At 39.4% G+C, this 23,090-nt stretch overlaps 1 protein-coding gene across 2 annotated transcripts; it reads left to right on the top strand.

Annotated features, from left to right (window-relative positions):
- The first annotated feature begins 413 nt into the window (after positions 1–413).
- Positions 414–22,856, top strand: apbb3 (amyloid beta (A4) precursor protein-binding, family B, member 3). Of its 2 annotated transcripts, XM_027153346.2 has the most exons (13): positions 416–1,048; positions 9,875–10,062; positions 10,240–10,313; positions 12,186–12,237; positions 13,698–13,844; positions 14,065–14,192; positions 14,793–14,798; positions 17,256–17,370; positions 17,571–17,658; positions 17,798–17,881; positions 20,279–20,394; positions 20,668–20,847; positions 20,991–22,856. In XM_027153346.2, exons 1-13 carry the CDS (start codon positions 1,000–1,002, stop codon positions 21,213–21,215), a joined length of 1,452 nt encoding a protein of 483 aa, XP_027009147.1. In that variant the 5' UTR covers positions 416–999; the 3' UTR covers positions 21,216–22,856. The 2 variants fall into 2 exon arrangements, with proteins under 2 accessions (XP_027009148.1, XP_027009147.1); XM_027153347.2 differs by lacking the exon at positions 14,793–14,798 and having other exon boundaries at positions 414–1,048.
- Positions 22,857–23,090: the final 234 nt, after the last annotated feature.

Genomic DNA, 23,090 nt, shown 5'->3' with positions numbered 1-23,090 from the left:
CACACACACACACACACACACACACACACACACACACACACACACACACACACACACACACACACACACACACACACACAGACACACACACAGATATTAAGGATCAAGGTTTAAAGAGAAGTAAAGAGGTCAGATCCCACAGTGCATGATTTGACAGATGGAGGTTACTCTCTGTCTCTGCGCCTCTACGTGTGAGTCAGATATGAAGTCATTAATCCCCATAACAGATGAGATTAATGACCTCAAATGGAAAGTTCAATCCCAATTACTTTTTCTCCCTCATAGACTACAAGAAGGCAGATACAGTACAGTGCAGTTAATATTTAGATCTAGGATTAAAGATTTCATATTTAGAGTCTTATTTTTCTCATTTATGCCTCATTCACAGGGAGATTTTCTAGTGAGTTTTTCTTTTCTGACTGATGCTCTGATGCTCAGGCATCCTTAAGGCATCACTATGACCACCATGGAGACCGAGAGAGAGAGTGAGAGAGAGAAATAGAGAGAGATGGGAAAAGGAAGAAGGGATGTTGTTGCTGCAGGATTTAATGAACACAATCACCGTAAGGTAAAGAGGGGAGGGGCAGTGATACCTCAGGATCTCACCAACAGCCTCACTTTAATCTCAACCAGAAAGAGAGAGCAGCAGACAGAGAGAGAGAGAGAGAGAGAGAGAGAGAGAGAGAGAGAGAGAGAGAGAGAGAGAACAGAGTAGAGAGAGAAGGAGGAGTCAGTGAGTCAGTCAGTCAGTAAGACAAAGCTGTTGTGGTTTTGACTGCTGTTACTGAGCCAGTGCAGGTGTTGAACAAAAAAATTGGATAAAGACTAAGAGAAAAGGGAATAGGAGAAAAAAGAGAGAGAAAAGGGGAGTCATGTAATCTGCCTGGCATGCGACCGTGTCCCTGGCTTACGTGTAAGTGTGTGCAAATGAACGGGGCATTTTGGTCTGGAATGTATCTCAGCTAACCTCAGGGGACCTCCGAGAACATATACCTCACCATGCTGGGAAAGGATTACATGCTCGCCATCATCATAGTCAATTACGAAGGTGAGTGCCCTTCTCCTTCTCTCTATTCTTTTTCATCCTAGAACCAGAGATAAGAAAAGGAAAGACAGTGTTCACTTTGTTCTGCTCTGCAGGTGTGTGATTCCCTTTGCACTAAACACTGATGCATTATTGTCCTGACTCACATGCGATCAGTCATCAGTAATCACTGGCAAGTTTTGCCAACAAGTTTTGGGTATTAACTGGTAAGGTTTTTGCAACTCTGCTTGAAGTCCAAACACGACTACATACAAACAGGACCTGAGAGTTGTCATTATAAAGTATTAATCATGGTTAGCTTGATCACTGATGCGTCTCTGTGTAATGCCCTCGAGGGACAACAAGCAGTAATGTACCAAGCAGTAGCAGTAATCAGGAGATGGATACACGTTGTCTGTATTGCAGGATAATACACTAGTCCTTTGATTAGTGCTGTCAGCTTAATGCAATTTCAATTTCCTGACTCTATACACAGCAATCCTGGATGTGGGTGAGCATTAGCTCTCACAGATGCCCCTCATCTAACCCCAATACTGTCTCCTTTTCTTACATCAGCACACATACACAAGACAATGCGAAATGTCAAGAGATTCATTTAAGGGTATGCTTTAAAACCTTAGGGACATGCAAGCATTTGGTTGCACATTGTACAGATATGAGTTGTCTAGGTAACTGTTGCCCCAAGGATGATTTGCACTGCTAAGCAAAAAAAAAAAAAACCCTTGGAGGAGTTGGCTGTTGTGCAACAGTGGAATTTGCACTGATAAAAATATATATGTTAAAAACAATATTCTGTGAACGTTGAAGTTGTGTAGTGACATCATGTAATGTGATGCTCATGAGATTTTAATGTGTGTCAGGACTGTAACTTACACCTCACTCTCTCTCTCTCTCTCTCTCTCTCTCTCTCTCTCTCTCTCTCTCTCTCTCTCTCTCTCTCACACACACACACACACACACACACACACACACACACACACACACACACACACACACACACACTCTCTCTTTCTCTTTCTCTCTCCATCTGTCTTTCTTTTTGTCCACTACGGTCCCGGTGAATGTTCCAAAAACAGTGATGATTTTAAATAGTGTTTTAAAAGATTTTAACATAGTAACATCCTGTACTAATGGTTATTATGCTAGGTGGAAAAACTTTATACGTATGTGAGAGTACAGATGTAGATAAAGTCCCAAAAGCTTAGTTTGATGTGGAAGGCAAATAAAAAAAGTCAAAATGTTGTTACTTGACCGGTTAAAAGTAAATATTTCTAAGTGATAAACTTAACTTTACCGTTAGCTAAAATTGATTTGCTAGTCAGTAATGTTAGCGACCGGAAGGGATGCTATTCTAAACTGGTATTAGTAAAGAAACCATGCTAAAACGTATATATTTTATATAGCAAGTTAAAGGTAGCAGATTAGTGAAACTTACTCATCATGCTGTTTGATATTAGATAGAGTTCATGCTTTCTATGGAGGTAAAGGACACGACTCATTTAATACGAGTCTTTGCTTACACAAGCATATTGAAACATTTGACTGTGGTAAGGCTTAAGTTCCACACTGCAGTCCTGTAGTTTATTCATCTTCTAACACACATGAACAGCTTCAGCTTTGCGACAGTTATTCAAAGGAAGATGACAAATTGTCATGGATCTTGACACTTTTCTACACTGATGAACTCGTCTGGATGAGTTCATTCGATTGACCTGTAATGTACGGTCATTGGCTAGATAAAAGAAAAAAAGATGTTCAAGATTTTTAATGAGTATTTTGATGATCTGTATAAAACTTGTGTAACAAGTTTTCTTGGAAATGCAATGAAGTAAGAATACAGTAATTCAATTTCAGTTACGGGGGGGCATGGTGGCTTAGTAGTTAGCACATTCGCCTCACACCTCCAGGGTTGGGGGTTCGATTCCCGCCTTTTGCATGTTCTCCCCGTGCCTCGGGGGTTTCCTCTGGGTACTCCGGTTTCCTTCCCCCGGTCCAAAGACATGCATGGTAGGTTGATTGGCATCTCTGGAAAATTGTCTGTAGTGTGTAAGTGAATGAGTGTGTGTGTGCCCTGCGATGGGTTGGCACTTCGTCCAGGGTGTATCCTGCCTCGATGCCCGATGACGCCTGAGATAGGCACAGGCTCCCCGTGACCCGAGAAGTTCGGCTAAGCGGTAGAAAATGAATGAATAAATGAATGAATGAATTTCAGTTACAATCAATTAAATATTCTAAAAATTATACTTAAGTATAGTAACAGTGTACAATTACTCAAGTATTTTCCAGCTTATGGAGGTTAGCATGATAATGAGAAGTCAAGTCAATGATAAATGCGTGAAGCCATCATGCTTTTTCAAATTGGCTTTGTGCATTTAGGATAATGTTGCAGTTTTATGATTATAAAAATGAACACAAAATCAACTAAACTCTACGATTTTAGTTGGAGCCGGATTTTTTTTCCCCCTAAAATGACCGCAGATTTTTTGAGCATTGAGGCCGAGACACATCAAGAGACGCCAAAGCCCTCTTCCATTGAATTTTCGTCAAACACGAGTTATTATAGAAAGTCTTTATTAACTTGTCTTTAATAGTAGGAGTTTAAAAGATGTATCCTGTCTATCTATCCGTTACAAGTAGTTTCCTGCAAAAAAAAAAGCCCTAAACATGCTGCAAGTTCAATCACAAATTCTTTTAAGGTTTCTTTTTTAGCTTTTTAGGCTAAACAACAAATTCCAAAACTACTTTAGAAAAAGCTAGAAATTGAAACATTTAGAAAAACAGATGGTATTTGCATTGTGTATAAAGACGTTCTGACGTGTTTTTGTCCATCTCTATCTACATGCTTGTGCTTTTGAGTAAATTTGCTTACTATTAATTGTACCAGCATGACATAACACCCCAGTAGTCTCCATTTTAGCAAAGCAAAGCTTCTAAAAATAACTTCCATTACATGCACTGAGGGAGAGACAGTTAGACAGTGACCTAGGATGGCAGTTCCTCAGAGAGCCTTTCAGGGAGAACACATCCACTAAATGGTGGAGTCACCTTCGGTTTACGAGCTTTCTGTGCCGCTCATACGTTTACATCCGTACATATAATGACGCTTCTTTCTTTCTTGCCTAACAAAAAGCAGATTTGATTCTGATCCTTAATCCCTCTCATTTGATCTGGCTCCATGACTGCCACGGGGCTTTCACACTCCTCCAGACAAACTTAGTTGCATCAAGTGATGGAAAAGCTTTCGTCTCGTCTCGTCTCATAATTTTTCCATCCCATTGCTATCTATTTGTCATAATTTGACATGACATCTACTAAACACTAGGGGGTTTCTTTTCAACCCCTTACCATCACATCTGTCAAGATTAAGAAAACCTTGACATCTGTGGAAGATTGAGCTCTTCTGAGAATTTGAGAAGTCGCAGCTATGTTAAAACCAGACACCACAGTAAGCGAAAAAAAAACAAAAATCAAGCTAAAAGGGAACTAGATATCAGAGTCGGAGTCAGAGTCCGTGTCCGAGTCATCTTTATTGGCAATTCTGCTATATATATATATATATATATATATACAGCTTTCTTTTCTCATTTAAACATGGTAGAAAAACAAATATATTCATTAAGTTCAATTACAGGTAAAACAAATATTTGTGAATATTACCAACAAGGCTCTTGAGGGGGTTACAATATAAGACACATACATAAAGATATATATATATATATATATATATATATATATATATATATATATATATATATATATATATATATATATATATATAAAGTATGACATTGTCCTACATTAATGGCCTCTAGGTGACAAATGTCATGCGTAGGTGTGCTTTGAGGCTTTGAGAAGGTTTTAAGTTCAGCTTGACTAAATTTGTAGGAGGATCGGCTAGAAACAATGCCCTTAGATAGTGTGTGTGTGTGTGTGTGTGTGTGTGTGTGTGTGTGTGTGTGTGTGTGTGTGTGTGTGTGTGTGTGTGTGTGTGTGTGTGTGTGTGTGTGTGTGTGAGTGTAGGACTGGTTTTCTATGCCATTGTTTTACTACTTGCTCATAGTCTCTTCACAGACACACAACTCACAACCGGTAAAAGAACACATACATCTTTTATGCATATATGTGTTTATGCATTTATAAAATGTGTGTGTATACATTAATTTCAGCTTGATAGCATATCTAAAACAATTCTGTCTTGAAGTACATTAGTGCATTTTAGTTTACACGGAAATGCTTGCTAGAGTGGTTGAGTGCATACAGGAAAATAATGAATGAGCTTGTGCAAGGCTACTGATTTTTCCTTCGAACCGTCTTTAGATATTAGATTTTGAAAATTTGAAAATGATAGAAAATGATATATTTATGTTTCTAATTAACTAGGAATTGAAGAAAGGATGCAAGTATTTGAACTGTATTGTATGCAAGCATATTGTGTTTTTTTCCCCCCAAATAAATGATAAAGTTCTATCTTTAAGGAAAAAGATATATTTAGTAGTTTTGGCAGCGAGAACCTTATGACTATAATGAGGTGAAAGTCAAATGAGTGTGTTCTCTTTTCTGACAGTTTAAGCATTATTTTAAGACTCTACTATGCACTATGGCACTAGCCTTATCTGTCTTATCTATCTTTTATTCTATCCTTTACATGCTCCACTACTCAGAGTTTAGTATACACTTCTTGTATTTCACATGTTCATCCTTATGCTGAACTCCTTTCAACCTTCCTGTGAGCTTGCCGGCGCTACACGTGTAATATTTATCGTGTACTTTTGACATGCACTTGCAATGAGCGTGGAGCAAAGTGCTGAGAAGTGAAGAGATTACTGTCAAAACTAGGGCTGAAACAACCTAAAATTCCCATCAGATTGTGCTCTAAATCTTCCAGTAATGTAGCTCAGATTATTGACTACCACACACTAATGACACACGCTTGACAAATGACTTTCTCTTTTTCTAAGGTGTGATTACTTTTGTCTTAATTGAATAGCTAGACTTAGTTTTCTTAATTCCGCTGATGATTGAGCTTCACATACAGCATCACGTCGATCACATATTGAGCGTCTTTATACGTATAATTACATGTACAGTAACACGATCGGAGGAAAGGGATATCTGCCCTCTTCTGCATACACAAGCTCACTGATGCCCATGATTAGTTTAGTTCTGTGATTGACAGGAGAGAGAGAAAAAGAGAGAGAGTGCGAGAGAGAGAGAGAGAGAGAGAGAGAGAGAAAGAGAGAGCGAGAGAAAGAGAGAGAGAGAGAGAGAGAGAGAGAGAGAGAGAGAGAGAGAGAGAGAGAGAGAGAGAGAGAGAGAGAGAGAGAGAGAGAGGTCAATTTTGCTCTCTTTCTTCCACAGATTACTGTGCTGTTGTCATTTAAAATCGTGATCTTGCTGATGCAGTAAACTCTTTTCTTGGGTTCACTTGCAGTGTCAAGACTTAAGACTTAAAATTAATCATTAAAAAACCTAAAAAAATATTGTGTGTTTAAAATAAACTTCAATAACTGAATGGAATAACTACATAATATGAGAGCCTAAATGCTCAAAGCAGTACTTTGCACATTGTAGAACATTCTACAAGTTTGTCCTTCTCCTATAAGTTATTCAGGGCCGTTCGATGAAACACTGTCACTGTGATCCATTAACAATAAATAAAAGATATTCCAGCAATAAAAGCTTTCTGTTGCGAGAGTCTTCATTGTGAATTAAACATATTAGTTCTACAATCATGCAGATACTACGGTTTTTCGAATATGTAAAGTATGAATATTTATGTATTTAATTAGCCTCATTTGCATAAATACATGTAGATTTTTGACAATGGTTCCAGCTTTATTCTGGTCAGAGTGGTGGTGGATCATCAGATTATACTGGGAAGAGTGTGAGAGAGATGTACACTGTTTTACATTCCATCGCAGGCCATCGTACATGCATGCATTCACACGCTCGTTCATGCATGACGGATTTATTCTAGATATTTCTAGCTCCGTCTGAATTCGGGTCACTGTAAAAATCACCTTTATGCATTGATCTGATTGGATACTCGCTCGACTGAGCAGATGTACGAGTGTTCCTAATAAAGTGGACGATAAAATGAGTGCATGGCTTACTTCTCTTTAACTTTAATCTCTAATACACTGACGCTTCCTCGGGATCGTTGTAAGAACTTAATTAGAAATTGACATCAAAACATTCTGTCTATCTACACAGTTTCTGATCGAGACCTGATCACAAAATGGACGATGTTTCTATCATGGGGATTATGCATAATTTACAACGAATCCTTTCTGCTGTCTTCATTTTTATTTAACATTCTCTCTCTTGTGTATTAATACAGCCTTTTTGGACACGTCTTGAATTATACCGCTGAAGAACTCGATATGCTGCTGGATATAATATATAATTGAATGTCTGTATTGTGTAAATATTGTCTGTCAACTTAAGAATAAAAATACAGAAGAAATTGAAGAACGCATAATTGTAATAATAACGGTCAGGTTTATCCTAGCATGAAAGAGAGATGAACGAAGATGGATAGTATTTCGATTTAAACCGCTCATGAGTTTGCTGGAATTTTTTTGCACTAATTAAAAGAGCATGTTAGCTTTAAAGGGATAATGTGCAAGGGTGTTTATGCTCAGCAAAAAAAATCCAAATAAACTGCTCTAAGGCTTCCCTTGCTAATGATGTGTGAGACAGAAGATGTCAAACTGTGCAGCATGATTGTAAACGCATGGATGAGAAGTGGTGTTATTGTGCATTGTTATTGTTCCTTTCTTTAATTTTCCTCCACCAATTTCCTCAAGAGCAAAATGTCGGATACACAATTTGGGAGTTAATCTGCCTGGAGACTTAAGATTTGATGACTATGAATTAATTCACACTAATTTCAGGTTAATCCCAGACCAGGAGTGCAGTATGGATTCTTTATCATTACTTTGCTATCCCTTGCTGCGGCTTGCTCAATGATTTAAAATTTCAAAGCGACGACAAAGCCTTTTTTAAAAGATGACTATGCTGAACGTTTCCTTTTCTCTTGGATTTCTCAGTAACATGACAAGCTGTTAAACGTTGAACAAACGGATAAAACGATCGTGTGTCGTTCTTGTCAGCGGATGGAAGACAGACGCGAGTGCTGCCTTAATATTTGATAACGTGCAACAGAACAAAGAAAGTCCAAACAAGATTCACAAAACAAAGTAAATAAGAACTTGAAGAACAGAGAATGAAGCAAACAATGAAAGGTGAAATAGTTTGTGGGATTTTCAGATTTTATGAAACAGCTGTCTTTTATGAATACTGGGGAAATCATCAGGGCTACAACACAATGTGAGGTTTTGTCAGGATTTGATTCACACTCTTGGCTCTCATACATTTTTCACACTCTAGTCTTCTTCATCCAAACAAAACTTTGACATGAATAATGTAGCTCTCACTGTCAGAAAACCGGGGTGTCTACAGTAGGTAGATAAAAAGACCCACATGACAGTTAAATAAAAACAGATTTATTAAACATAACAAATAAAACCAAAACTCAAGAACCAAGACAGAACCACACAAAGACAAAACAAAGACAAAACAAATAAGGATGACAATTACACACAGGTGTGCTGAGGCGGGAAGGAATTAGACAAGGGCGGTCAGACACGTGAAAACAAAACGTAAACAAAAAACACATGTCAAAGTCCGAGGTAGATCCTGACACTCACTCTCTCTCTCAAACCCACTTTACATCCACATTTATTAGCACACACACACAGACACACACACACACACACACACACACACACACACACACACACACACACACACACACACACACACACACAGTCTACCTCACACTAACATCTTTGTAAAACCCTGCACTCTTTGACAATGTTTACAATATTTTAGATGACTTTATATAATTTTCACTGATTATTTGACACAAAAAATTAAATTATACATTTAAATTATACATCGGATAAAGCGGTAGAAAATGAGTGAGTGAGTGAGTGATTTAAATTATACAGTAATCTGCACTCTGACTTCAATCTCCTCAGTTGGGGTTTGGGAAGAAAAGTATTCCACTGTGCTGTAATGTATATGTGGCGATAATAAATGCTTCTATGCCCCATTCTGTTCTATTCTAATCTTTATTGAACTGTGCTTTTTGACCTATTGACAAAACAAACAAAAAAAAAGAACATTAATTATTTATACATTTTCAGTAAGCACTGCTCAGTAATCTTGGTCAGGGTCATAGTCAGGGTTTGAACTTTCACAGGAAATCTTTGTGTGACATAAATACACCCAGGATGGGATGTCGTCCACACACGTATTCACACCTACAGACAGTTTTAGTGTGCCTGATGCTCTTGGGAGGTGGGAGGAAATCTAAGAACCCCAGAATATTTGCTTGGTCATCATGCAAAGCATGCAAAACTCGGCATAGACGGAAATCCGAGCTCACGATCGAACCGGGGACAATAGAGCTGTGAGCTGCTGCCTCTAAACTATGCATTATTAAAATGCATATTGTGTACATTATAAAATTAAAGTATGAAGTGATATAAATGAAGTACAAAGCAATGAGAGTATGGAGCAATTTATGGGAACAATTAGCTGTGAGTGTACAGAGTGTCATTACAGGAAGTTGAAGGGCTGTGGTAAGCTAGTGGTTAAGGTGTTGGACTACTGATCAGAAGGTCCTGAGTACCGCTCCCAGGTTTATCAATGTGCCCTGAGAAAGGCCCTTGAGCAAGGCCCTTAACCCTCAATATCAAAGTCACTCTGTCTGATAAATGCCAGAAATGTAAATGTACACCATTGTGCCTTTGGTCATAGATGACATCTGGAATGATCAGAACCTGACGCTGGATTCAGACCTCCCTCCAGGATGGCGTACTATACGGGACAGCACCGGTACCTACTACTGGCATGTCCCTTCAGGCACCACACAGTGGCAGCACCCTTCATACAGCACAGAGGACGAACCGAGCGTCACTAACGGACTCCCAGCTAACCCGCTCAAGGTCAGTGTTCTTTCTGAGGTCACACTGTTACTATCCACACCATTGTCATATTTCTGTGTATGTAAAGACAAGATCGATTACACATCCAACACCATACACTCCTCCAGGATATACACATGTGCACATGTTCAGTTTGTGTTTGTGTTAAGCTGACGATTCCCCTGTCTTTTCTGGCAGAGTGCGGGAGCAGATGGGAGGTGTGAGTCTAGACGGAGGCTAACAGAAAGCCCCATGCGTTCCCTCAGTGATGGGTATATTTTAAATTTCTACATTATTGGCAAAGGAACTGATCATACAGCACGCAATAATTCAACCCGTTACTGTACATCGATACAGCAGTGTTTCAGTGCAACACATTTTTTGATGGAGCCTCTGTTCTAAATATGTGCCCTAGATTTTTAATATTTTAAATGCTCAAAACAAAAAAATAAACTTAATAATGAAACAATGTTTGTGCGATGCATTCAGACTCCTCACTGTGGTACACATTAGATTCTAAAAATTTAGGCATAGATAAACTCAACATATCAGGCCAGGATTTTGGTGGTGTCCAGGGTTGCCAGGTCTCAGAAAATGTCAAATTCAACTAGATCAAAAAAAAAAAAAAAAAGACAACTGAAATTGACCTAAAATGTTCAAAGGAGTTCAAATCCCATTACTGCCCTGCTCAGTTTTATAAATGTAAGTCACTCGTTTATAAAGGGTTTATAAAGGGTTTATAAATGTAATGTAACTATACCCATTTAGCGTTTTAACTCTGGTGTCTCTCAAATGGAGAATAGGTTTATTTTAATTTATTATAATTTCTTTATTCCTTACTGATTATTATGAGCTTGATTAGATTATTCAATGTGGAATATACACAGTATGTAGGACAAACCTTATGAATGTATTTTTCAGTATGCAAAGATTCGGTTCTCAATTCGAGAACTCTGTTTCGAATGGTCTGATGAAATACGTCATATACTCAATTTACCCTACAAATATAAGATTACTGCTGCTTTGCAACATGCACACTGAAACACATTTTGTAATTGTCCTTTAGATCGTCCAGCTTTTGTGTTTACCTTGTGTTTCTCTACTTTGCTGTAATTAAGCCACTGACAGTAAATCCCACTTGTATGCCCAAGAGAAAGGACAGAAAACACCTGGTGCTCCAGTCAGCAGATGTCCTCTCAAACGGCTAATATAGCACCAGAAGAAGAATTGTGTGTGTGTGTGTGTGTGTGTGTGTGTGTGTGTGTGTGTGTGTGTGTGTGTGTGTGTGTGTGTGAGAGAGAGAGAGAGAGAGAGAGAGAGAGAGAGAGAGAGAGAGAGAGAGAGAGAGAGAGAGAGAGAGAGAGAGAGAGAGAATAAAATCAGTTTTGCTAATGGCTCCAAATGGAACATGTTTATTAGGTACTGATCATTATAGTTCATTACATATTATTCCACCTTACTAAAAAAAATATTCTCCTTTAAACCAAAGTGCATTTGTAATCTCGAATTAAGACTGAAAAAATGTCTGTTTATTTCTATACCAGCAGCTCAGACAGTAGTTCTATCTGTCTGTAACACAAATGACACGACTGCATTAACGTGCTCCTTTTAATAGTGCATTCGCACCTACAGTGACAAAGCGACCAAAATGAATTCATTTGGAATGTTAGTGGCTCCACCCACTGATAAACGTTATCACTATGGCAACCAGTAGTAGGAACGCCTACCTGCAACCTCATAGTGCAGTGGCTGGTGACTTGCGGTGATAAAATCAACCTGTGGTATATTAATACACCTCTAAAATACTGAAGTAGTGTCGATTAAATACACATACACCATTCCCGATTGTCCGTAGTTCGTCGATGTCCTGCTTTAAATGATCTCTCTTTCAGATTCAGATGTATTATTAGCTCAGCTGAGGTCTAGTGTACTGAATCTTTGCTATCTGCTTGAAAGGAAAGAAAGAAACCGTCGGATGGAGATCCTTGACGGTCAGCTGATTAAAGCACCAATAATCAGTACATGCTACACGACCCCTGTGCCGATTTTTCTCCTGATAAAAAAAACAAACAAACATCGGAGTTATGGCATAGATATCACATTGTAGTAGATTAAAGACTAATGCTTTTCTCCCTCTCCATTAGAGCATCCTGGCAGGAAGAATACTTCTGTGCAAACATGGACCCAGACTCTAAGGTACCATTCCAAAGCTAAACGTTTAAATGACTGTTAATGAAATCCTGAGATGAAAAGGATTTTTCATAAGACAGACAGTAGGAAGGTGAGATTAAGGGCAGAGACCAGATCAGCTTTTGTTCCCTCATTGGAGATGCTATTGATGTGTGTGAAAGGTGTGTACTGTATACTGTATGTGTACTGACCCCTATCAAGATATGAAAAGGAGTACTGAGGGCATTGTTCCATTAAGCTTGTGTAAGAGGATGCAGGTCACTGCAAAGACAAACACAAATAGGTTCAATAAATGCTTATATCTCATGAAAAGGGGCATTTTTGAGGGGGAAAAAATACATGCATAAAGGCGACATTGGATTAATTGCTAAAATACGTTTAAATACATAAGATATTAAATTATATATGCAGTTGAGTGCAAAGACTCCTCTGTTACTCACACATGTCATTTTAAGCTGTTTTTATTCTTCTTCTTCTTCTTCTTTTTTTTTTGGCCTTCTGCTTTGCACCATTTTGGTCCCCGGCATTACGTTACCTAAAAAGAGATGAAGAACATATGCTTACTCTGGAAAAAAAAAAAAGCCGGCCATCTTCATAAACTGTTACAAGGCAGCCAATCGCCATATATTTTGGCTTCTGTCTACCAAATATGATCCCTCCTACCCAGCTAGCACAGCTAACATGTTCATTTTTATTCTCACAACTACAGGAGTCCAAGCATTGGCTTTTAACAGAAAAAGCGGCATAGAAGCCTTTATTATCGCCACATATACATTACAACACAGTGGAATTCTTTTCTTCACATACCCTAACTGAGGGGGTTGGGGTCAGAGTGCAGGGGCAGCTATGATACAGCGCCCCTGGAGCAGGGAGGATTGAGGGCCTTGCTCAAGGGCCAAGCAGTGGCAGCTGTACATATACAGTACATATATTGTACTGTAGGTCTCCAAGTCTAGAACAGGAATTTTCAGATTTTCTAGATTTTTTTAATACATTATATGGATCATATACAGTATATGGACACCAGACATCACACCGATATGTGTTTTATCCTCGAACTGCTGCCACACAACTGGAACAGACAGTTGTATAGAACGTCTTCGCATGGTGCAGCATTACAATTTCCGTTCACTGGAACTACAAGGACGAATCACGTCCAGCATGACGACGACCCTGTGCACAAAGCAAGCTTTATGAAGAAATGGTGTGTTAAGGTTTGAACTTGAACACTGACTGCACCCCAGACATCAGTGACTGATCTCACTAATACTCTTGTAGCTGAATGAACACAAATCCTTACCAACATCTAGTGGAAAGATTGGAGTTTATTGTAACATCTAAGGAGGGCACGTCATCTTGAATGGGATGTTCAATAAGAACATACAGTATAGGAGTCATTGGTCAGGTGTCCACATACTTTTGCTAGACTACTGCATGATGTTTTATGAGGTGCACGTGTGTCCCAGTGTTTTGCGGTACGCTCGTTGGGATGGGTGGAGATCCCAGAAGAGGAACTGGCTCCAGGAAAGAGCAGCCTGGCAGTCAATAACTGCATCCAGCAGCTCTCTCACAGCAAAGCTGAGGGCCGTGACGCAGTCGGAGCTTGGGGAGAGGTGAGTACGTCATTGTGAGTATGTAAAGGTTCGGCATGTAAGAGACCTTAATAAGCCCTTGATATTTATTATAGCTTTTTATTTAGAAGGTCATGTGAGCTATAGGTTAGTGTTAAAGGTGCTGGGGCAAGACTTTACCCGGGAGTCAAAGGTATATTGTTCCTGAACATTTTGATGTGTATCTTTATATATATATGTGTGTGTGTGTGTGTGTGATAAGGGTCAGGACATGATGATGGTGCTCAAAAAGGATACTCTAAGCCTCCTGGATCCCATAGACCGCAGTCTTATCCACTGCCAACCCATCGTCAGCATTCGAGTGTGGGGGGTAGGCTGCAACAACGGCAGGTCAGTAACAGTAACGAATGTGTTTGTTTTTTTTCTCCTCCTTTTTTAGCCACTCTGTGCCACTAACTTCGTTTCAGTCAGTTAGTGGCACACTGTCAATGCAATCGACCCTCGCCTTCGAAACAGACCTGCTTATACAATCCAGTGCCTATGCAACTCATATATTTTATATTTCAATAGCAAAATCGGGTTCTTGATCCGAGACATGCTTTCATTCGATATGTCTCCATGGCTGCGGTCAACCTAGCTCTATACACTTGCTGATGATACGATCAGGTGCTCATGTGGAGTTAATTTAAGTCTTGCTATTTCTGGTTACACTCAGCAGGGCTTCCGGGAAAAACCAAGCCCCATAGTCTGATATATATTTATCATCCGGACTTAACCTGCTCTTATTTTTTTCTCTGCCTGGAAAAAAATGTGTTGCATCTTCTGTGAATATTTTTCAGATGATTAGCAATTCATGAGTGCCCACAATCCATATAATTGTTCATGATATTTAAGGTGTCTACAAATTAAAATAATTATGGTAATTTTTTTAAGCATCCTTTAACAATTCTTTCTTTTCTTTTCTTTTTAAATCGGCACTCGTGAATACAGAGACAGGTAATCACTGCACCTTTTTTTTTTTATCTTCTTAACCAGATGATATAAACATGTCGTTTGTGGGATTGACGTCTTGCATCCAAGTTTATTACTCTGTATTTCATGTCATTTTTAATTCTTCATCTCATTTCCTGCCTTCTCTCATCTAATCTGTTGGCTTGTTCATGTTCTAAGTAGATAGATGAACGGTGCTGTTGCTTCCTTCCTTTTCTTTCCTATGCATGAAGCACATGTACAAATGTAGAAATCTTTATGCTTCATTCAACCAACAAATGCATGTAACGGTATTTTCGACCCTGTCCTGATAAATCAATAACAGTTCCAGCTTGTAATATTTTGCAGATATAATTCATTATGGGTCAGGCCGACTGGGACACTGCCATCATTAATCCTGACAAATCCATGCAGATTTAATTACAAACCACTGATGAAATCCCTACAGAGCAAAACACTGAACAAGCTGATGTGTAAATTAATTGAACCAGTTTTAATTCGGGGGTCCAGTTTGTGGTTTCAGTCGAACGGACGAGGAATAGCTTGTTGCTAATTGCGTCCTACCGATAGCCCTTGTTGCATGATAGAGTCAAGGTCAACATCCGTGTGGGTGTGAAATAGCTGTACCGTATAATTATATGTTTTGTTTTTCTCCTAAAATCTCCAGATTAGTGCTCAGAGAGAGAGAAAAAAAACATTTTTAAGAAACCATGGCTGTTAAACAACAGCTATAGATTGATTACTGGGTTGTGCATGCAAAATGTATAATAGTGGCAGCTTGTATAATGGTAGAGATGAGTCATATTGTTTGCAAAGCCTTCACATCGTTGCCAGAATGCAATGTCACATCTGACAGCACACGGTATATGAAATGTCTAACAAGATTTATCTGTAGGTTCTTCTTCTCTAACATACTGTAGTTTAGCTGAATTTGCAAATCAAATTGACCACACTGGCTATTTCTGCATATTCAGCATGTTACATAGACGAAAGCGTAAAAGAAGGTTGCGCACTACCATTATCCGGATGAAGGCCTTATGAAAAATAAATGCCGTACTTATCGATCATTCGAGTCTGACTTTTCCTGTTTTACACTCCTGGTACCTGGGATATGTTGCCTATAAGGTAGGAACTATACTCTATGCTGCATAGAGGCAATATAAATAAAAAAACAGCGACTTATTGGATACCTTAAAGGTTCCTCTCTTTGCATTAGAATCACAGTGAAAGACGATGGGGATGTGTTAGACTAGTGGTTAAGGTGTCGGATTACCAATAGGAAGGTTGTGAGTTCCAATCCCAGGTCTACCAGGCTGCCACTGCTGGGCCCCTGAGCAAGGCCTTTAACCCCAAACTGCTCAGTTGTATAAAATGTAAGTGACTCTGGATAAGGGCTTCTGCTAAATGCTGAAAATGTAAAAGGTATGTCCCTGAACTGTCAAACATCAGCAAGAGTTATACAGTCTTCACTAATTTTTAATTGTCTTGAGCATCAGACAAAAAGAGTCAGTGTTATAGAGCTGTAACTCAGATGCAGAATAGGAAACAGAATTGTAGGAATGAAAAGAAAGGCAATAACAACTGTCTCTAGAAGAGAAGAGAAGAGAAGAGAAGAGAAGGGAGGAGAAGAGAAGAGAGGAGAAGAGAGGGAAGAGGAGAGGAGGAGAAGAGAAGAGAGAAGGAGAGGAGAGGAGATGAGGAGAGAAAAGAAGAAGAGGAGAGGAGAGGAGAGAAGAGAAGGAGAGGAGAGGAGAGGAGAGGAGAGGAGAAGGAGGGAGGAGAGGAGACGGAAGAGAAGGGAGAGAGGAGAGAGAGGAGAGAGAGGAGAGAAATAGAAGAGAGTAGAAGAGAGAGGAGAGGAGGTGATAGGATATAGTGATAGAGAAGGAAGAGAGTAGGAGAGAAGGGAGAGATAGAGAGAGAGAAATACTAAATAAGAATAATATAACTAAGTATATTATATGTTAAATTTAATATAATAATCTATTATATATAATTATTAAAAATATTATATATTATATTATATTCAATATACATCTAATACTCGTCTCTTCTCTCTGTTTGTCTATCCATCTCAATGTTTTCTTATCTCTTCTGTCTCTTTTCTTTTCTGTCTTCCTTTCTTTTTTCTCTTCTTGCTGCCTACCCATCTCTTTTCTCTTTGGTTTTCATTCCTCTCCTCTCCTCTCCTCTCCTCTCCTCTCCTCTCCTCTCCTCTCCTCTCCTCTCCTCTCTGCTTCTCTTCTCTTCTCTTCTCTTCTCTTCTCTTCTCTTCTCTTCTCTTCTCTTCTCTTCTCTTGAAGACTGTTAGTGAAGAAATATATAATATGATAAGATATTCTCCTTTAAATCTACTCTTTAGAATAGAGTTTTATATTTATCATGAAGTGTGTGATATTTCTTAAGATTACTCCTGGGCCATAGATGTAGTTCTGTGTGTTTGTGTCTGTCATCCTGCTGTAGGGACTTTGCCTTTGTGGCCAGTGATAAGGATACGTGCATGCTGAAGTGCCACGTGTTCCGCTGCAACGCACCAGCTAAGACTATAGCCTCTGCCCTGCATGAGATGTGTTCCAAGGTGAGAGCTTGCTTCTAATTCGTCAGTGTTTGGGATTTGATCTTTCATTTGAGGAACATGCAGGAAATACAGGGTTCAAAATAAATAAAATTGGGGGAACTTATTAACTCGACAAACGAAGAATACATTCTGAAGATAAAGTGATTCGAATTAATTATAATGATTGTTGTTATCGAGTAATTATTTGTACGTGTTTGCAGATCATGGCAGAGAAAGCAGCGATGCCTCCATCCGTGCCACGATCGCTTACAATGGAGAGCATTTCTCCTGAGGATCTGCCTCACCAAGGTACGATTTATATATCTGTTTAAATCAGTGATCTTTGACATATTGGTATGGTTTTATTTTAACCAAAGCATCCATTATATACATACATACATACATACATAGCATTCTTTAATTTCCTGGTTTGTGTGTGTTTTTTTAGTCAACTTTTTAGATGCAGTCAGGCAGAGGGTTCAGAGATTTGAGGCTGAGTACGTCGGAAACCTTCCCGTCTCCAGAGCAATGGGTGAGTGGTCATTACTGTGATCAGATATTAAATCAATTCACTTAAAATTTCAACCGTGCTTTTAACAATAGGTCAGTACCTGTTTACGCAACACTGCGGAAGCTCTGATAAGCTAAAGAAACTTTATTAAGTGAAAACAAAATCCAAACCTACATGGCCTTGTGTGAAAAAGTGCTTGCCCCCTAAACCTAATACCTGGTTGTGACACCCTTAGCAGCAAGAACTGCAATCAAGTGTTCGCGATAACTTGCAATGAGTCTGTTACAGCGCTGTGGAGGAATTTTGGTTCTTTGCAGAATTGTTGTAATTCAGCCATATTGGAGGGTTTTCGAGCATGAACCGCCTTCCTAAGGTCATGCCACAGCATCTCAGTAGGATTCAGGTCAGCACTTTGACTAGGCCACTCCAAAGTCTTCTTTTTTTCCATTCAGAGGTGGACTCGCTGGTGTGTTTTGAATCATTGTCCTGCCGCAGAACCCAAGTTCGTTTCAGCTTGAGGTCACGAACAGATGTTGCACGTTGTCCTTCAGGATTTTTTGGTAGACAGCAGAATTCATGATTCCATTTATCATAGCATATCTTTCAGATCCTGAAGCAGCAAAACAGCCCCAGACCATCACACTACCACCACCATATTTTACTGTTGCTACTGTATGATGTTCTTTTTCTGAAATGCAGTGTTACTTTTACGCCAGATGTAATGGGACACACACCTTTCAAAAAGTTCAACTTTTCTCTCATCAGTCCACAAAGTATTTCCCCAAAAGTCTTGGTGATCATCAAGATGTTTTCTGGCAAATCTGAGACGAGTCTTTATGTTCTTTTTGGTTCAGCAGCGGTTTTCGTCTTGGAACTCTGCCATGCGGGCCATTTTGCCCAGTCTCTTTCTTATGGTGGAGTCATGAACACTGACCTTAACTGAGGCAAGTGAGGCCTGCAGTTCTTTGGATGCTGTTGTGGGGTCTTTTGTGACATCTTGGATGAGTCGACTCTGTGCTCCTGGGGTAATTTTGGTCAGCCGGCCGCTCCTGGGAAGGTTCACCACTGTTCCATGTTTTCACCGTTTGTGGATAACGGCTCTCACTGTGGTTCGCTGGAGTCCCAAAGCTTTAGCAATGGCTTTATAACCTTTTCCAGATTGATAGATCTCAATTACTTTCTTTCTCATTTGTTCCTGAATTTCTTTGGATCTCAGCATGATGTGTAGCTTTTGAGGATCTTTTGGTCTACTTTGTCACTCAGGTCTTATTTAAGTGATTTCTTGCTATATATACAGTATATATAGAGAGAGCAGACCTTCTAAAAGAGGTACAATTATGAAGCTGAAAGGACACAGCGGAGGGAAAAGTGATGCTGCAGAGCAAGGACAATGCACAGGCACGCAGCTTTGTTTGTCCCAGGGTTAGTGTGTCATGACCGCTCTCAGAGAGAACAAGAGAACTTTCATCAAATACTGTTAAGAAGATTTATCTATCATAGCTCCCTGGAGATAGAGGCAGCTCTGTAACGGCTAGTGTTGTCCCTTTAAGCACCGACTCTTTATAGAGAAAACATGGCACAATGTCATTGGCCTTCGTTATCTTTCCAGAAGTGCTAGTGGATTTAATCTTCTATGTTTTGTGGTCACCTGATGATTAGTGATTATTCTAGAAAATTGTCTGAAGTGTTTTCAAGGCATTTTCCTTCTCTTTCTTTCTTTTTATATTAATTCATTCATTTTCTACCGCTTGTCTGAACTTCTCGGGTCACGGGGAGCCTGTGCCTATCTCAGGCGTCATCGGGCATCGAGGCAGGATACACCCTGGACGGAGTGCCAACCCATCACAGGGCAAACACACACTCTGATTCTCTCACACAATCACACACTACGGACAATTTTTCCAGAGATGCCAATCAACCTACCATGCATGTCTTTGGACCGGGGGAGCAAACCGGAGTACCCAGAGGAAACCCCCGAGGCACGGGGAGAACATACAAACTCCACACAAACAAGGCGGAGGTGGGAATCGAACCCTCGACCCTGGAGGTCTGAGGCAAACGTGCATACCACTAAGCCACCGTGTCCCCCCTCTTGTAATTTAATCTCTAATGAGGATGAGCACCTACCAATCCACATAGATGAAACCTACAGCATGTGTTGCTATAGAAATTAGCTTAATGATATCCTTGATTAGCTTGATCATATTCAAACGTATCTTCCCCTGTTGCATGGGAGCCATGGGTGGGGTTTTTTTTGCACATTTTGGTGCCCTAATACTTTCAAAATTTAAAAATTGGTACTGTGTCTGTTTGAAGGAGGGCACCAACTTTAAAGGTTTCTTTTCATAATTTGTTCACTTTGTTTCTCACTTTGTTTGATTTCACTTTGTTCCTAATGTTGTGTGTTTGGTCCTGCAGGGATGGAAGTGCTGAACAGGGCTATAGAGAGCATCATGCACTCCAGAGACAGAGACGAATGGGAACCGATTGTCATTCACGTGTCAGACAAGGTGCTGTCGCTATGGAGGGGAGAGGTACGGAAGGATAAGTGTCAACATCGATCCATAGATTAGGATATTCTGACTAGAAATCTCTTGTTTAGTCTCCTCAGCTGGTGAAACAGAATACAGTAATAACAGAAGACCTATACTGTAGGTGTTAAATATATGCTAGAGTTGATCATGGCCTAGCCTTGTAAAGAATAAAATTAGGATCGGATTAATAAGGACACTGGTTCTCTTTTATGCAGTAAATATTTGTGACTCGGTAATGATGGTTTGATCTCTCTGTTTGTTGTCTTGCTTTAGGATGGCAAAGACCCTTTTTGGGAATCCCAGGTACGCTATCTGACCTTCCTCGGAGTCGGTCATGACACGCATACCTTTGCAGTGATAGTAGATGCCGGCACTCAGCGCTTTGAGTGTCACGTATTCTGGTGTGAACCTGACGCTGGGATCGTATCCGAGGCAGTCCAGGCAGCATGTATGGTAAGTTGTATTACTGTAAATGTACTGCAAAACATTTACTACTGTCCTACAACTTTTACTTTTAGAGTAAAGTAATGCACTATAATCTATACTCATGCTATTAGGCTTATTCAAATCTAGCATCCATTATGTTTGGTACCCAGGTCCAGTACCAGAAGTGCTTGGTTTCCCAGACACCACCTTTGAGGTCTAAAATGTGGCGAGCCGGCTCCAAAGTCAAACGCGCCAACTCCATGGATGGCTCCAGCTTTCCTCCATGCCAGCATGGATACACACAACCCAAAATGGCTTCATCTAGCATAAAGAAAGGCATGCTGGCTTTTTTCGAGACATTCCGAAATAAACCTCCTGTGGTTCCTGCACCATAGCAACAGAGATTGGGAGAGAGCTTGGGGAGAAAGTGTTGGGCTTGGGCGGAGGCAGGCTGAAGGATGTAAAGGATGAGGAAAGAGATGAGCGTGAAAGAGCAAATAAAATACTTATTATTCCCCAGACAACCTTAAAAAACATGGCAAAGGAAAACCACCTACACGGCAAGTACCTTTAGTTGCTTAAACAGTACATATCTGACTACAACAGGTTAACAACTGTTAAATAAGAATCCTGAGGTGCTGTGCTCTCACATTCCACTCTTGTACTGAGGAGCAAATATAGAAATACACCGATATACAGTAAGAGTTTTCCTATTAATAAATTAGGACAGAGATCACCTTGACAAACCATAATCTATTATGTCTGATGTTACAGTAGGTCAGTGTAGGTGAACTGGAAACTGGAGAAGCGGAGAATGTAGAAATGTATCCCAGTGTCAAAATATTCTAGATCTTTCTCCAGGGAGGTTCAGGATAATGTGCAATAAAGTGTCTCAGCATGTGACTTTTTCTTGATATGTATTGATGTATAGGATAGTGACCTAATTCTGGTACGACAAGTTTTTAGAGGTTAGACATGTTCTATTTAGGCCACCTGTGTTCAAATAGAAGAAAGGTTCACTTTCACCCATCATCCCGGTTTAATAACAAAAATAATCAATGGAAATGTTCTGACACGCAGATGACTACAGGAGCAAGTCAGAGAGAGAACATATCTGGATATACTTTAGACATGAGCACACATTTGATGTATTCCGTTCGAATTAGAAATACACCAAGATTAAATCTGGTTTTCGAAACTGAAAGAGAGGAAGAAAGATCTTCGTAAATCCCAAAAGCCAAAGAATACAGAATACATTGGCTATGTTCTGTGATCCTGGAAGCTTGGTAGCACAGTTGCATGCATTTGCTAATGCTTGGGAATGAAAGGCTTTGCTACAGGCACATTTATATTGGGGAAAAAAAAGTTTGGCCAAATCTTGAGTATGTAAAAATAATTGATTGTATTTGATGCAAATAAAAAACAACAACAACAACAACAACAACAACAACAACACATGAATATAACCAGGGACAAAGTGCATCTGTGATAGAACTCTAACCTTATTACAACACAAAAAACAGTAAATAAAGAAGAATTTTTTTTGTTTACCGTCAAAAAAACTGAATGCAGAACAATAAGCTTTTGAAACCTTACAGCGCATGTAGATTGGCCATTGGAATGGCATTATGAGAAAGTCCTATGACGCTGCAACAAAGATATGCAACCGCTCCTTTCCCTTAAGCATGTATTATAACGCCAAAACACTCAGGTTTCCTTAAGACACCAGTGGAATCATGGGTAGGAATGGAATACACTTTCAGCATAGCCTTTCTTCACTGAAACGAGCATTTGTCAAAGATACGGTCATAATACTATTCATGTAGCACCGTTCTTATTTTCTGCTCTTTATACTCTGTAAAGAAATCTTCTTTGTATATACTTGCAGTTTGTTAGCACAGAAATAGGATGTCATGTAAAATGAGTTTTTTTTTCTTTTTTAATTGTTATTTATATTAAGTTGATACTGTAGTATTGTTGCATTATGTATTGAAACTGAGTCCACTTGTGGTTTTGAATGGGACAATAAAACTGCTTGAATCTCTATTGGTTTCTTCTGCTATGATCCATTTATAATTTACAAATCACTTTTATAATCAGCTGTTTTAAGGAACTAGTTTAATAAACACTATGGCAAGGATTTTGTAAAAGTCTCATACAGTTTATTCTGATGTTCCTTTGATTTGCTCATCTTTCTAGATGTTGCGCAATAACGGTGCTGGTTTTTCATTGTCCCGATTATAGAGTTAGTATCTCATCTAGTGGTACAA

Source organism: Tachysurus fulvidraco, chromosome 21 (genome assembly GCF_022655615.1).
Source record: "Tachysurus fulvidraco isolate hzauxx_2018 chromosome 21, HZAU_PFXX_2.0, whole genome shotgun sequence".
In the NCBI taxonomy this organism is placed as follows: domain Eukaryota; kingdom Metazoa; phylum Chordata; class Actinopteri; order Siluriformes; family Bagridae; genus Tachysurus; species Tachysurus fulvidraco.
The sequence above is the reverse complement of the archived record's forward strand: the minus strand, read 5'-3'. Positions and strand labels throughout refer to the sequence as shown.

What these genes read in the sequence shown, in the direction of transcription:
- apbb3 (XM_027153346.2), top strand. Translation starts at nt 1,000, where the DNA reads ATGCTGGGAAAGGATTACATGCTCGCCATCATCATAGTCAATTACGAA. An exon ending in TCCCGTCTCCAGAGCAATGG is followed by an intron (nt 17,882 to 20,278) that starts GTGAGTGGTCAT and finishes TTGGTCCTGCAG; the next exon opens with GGATGGAAGTGCTGAACAGG. An exon ending in TGTCGCTATGGAGGGGAGAG is followed by an intron (nt 20,395 to 20,667) that starts GTACGGAAGGAT and finishes GTCTTGCTTTAG; the next exon opens with GATGGCAAAGACCCTTTTTG.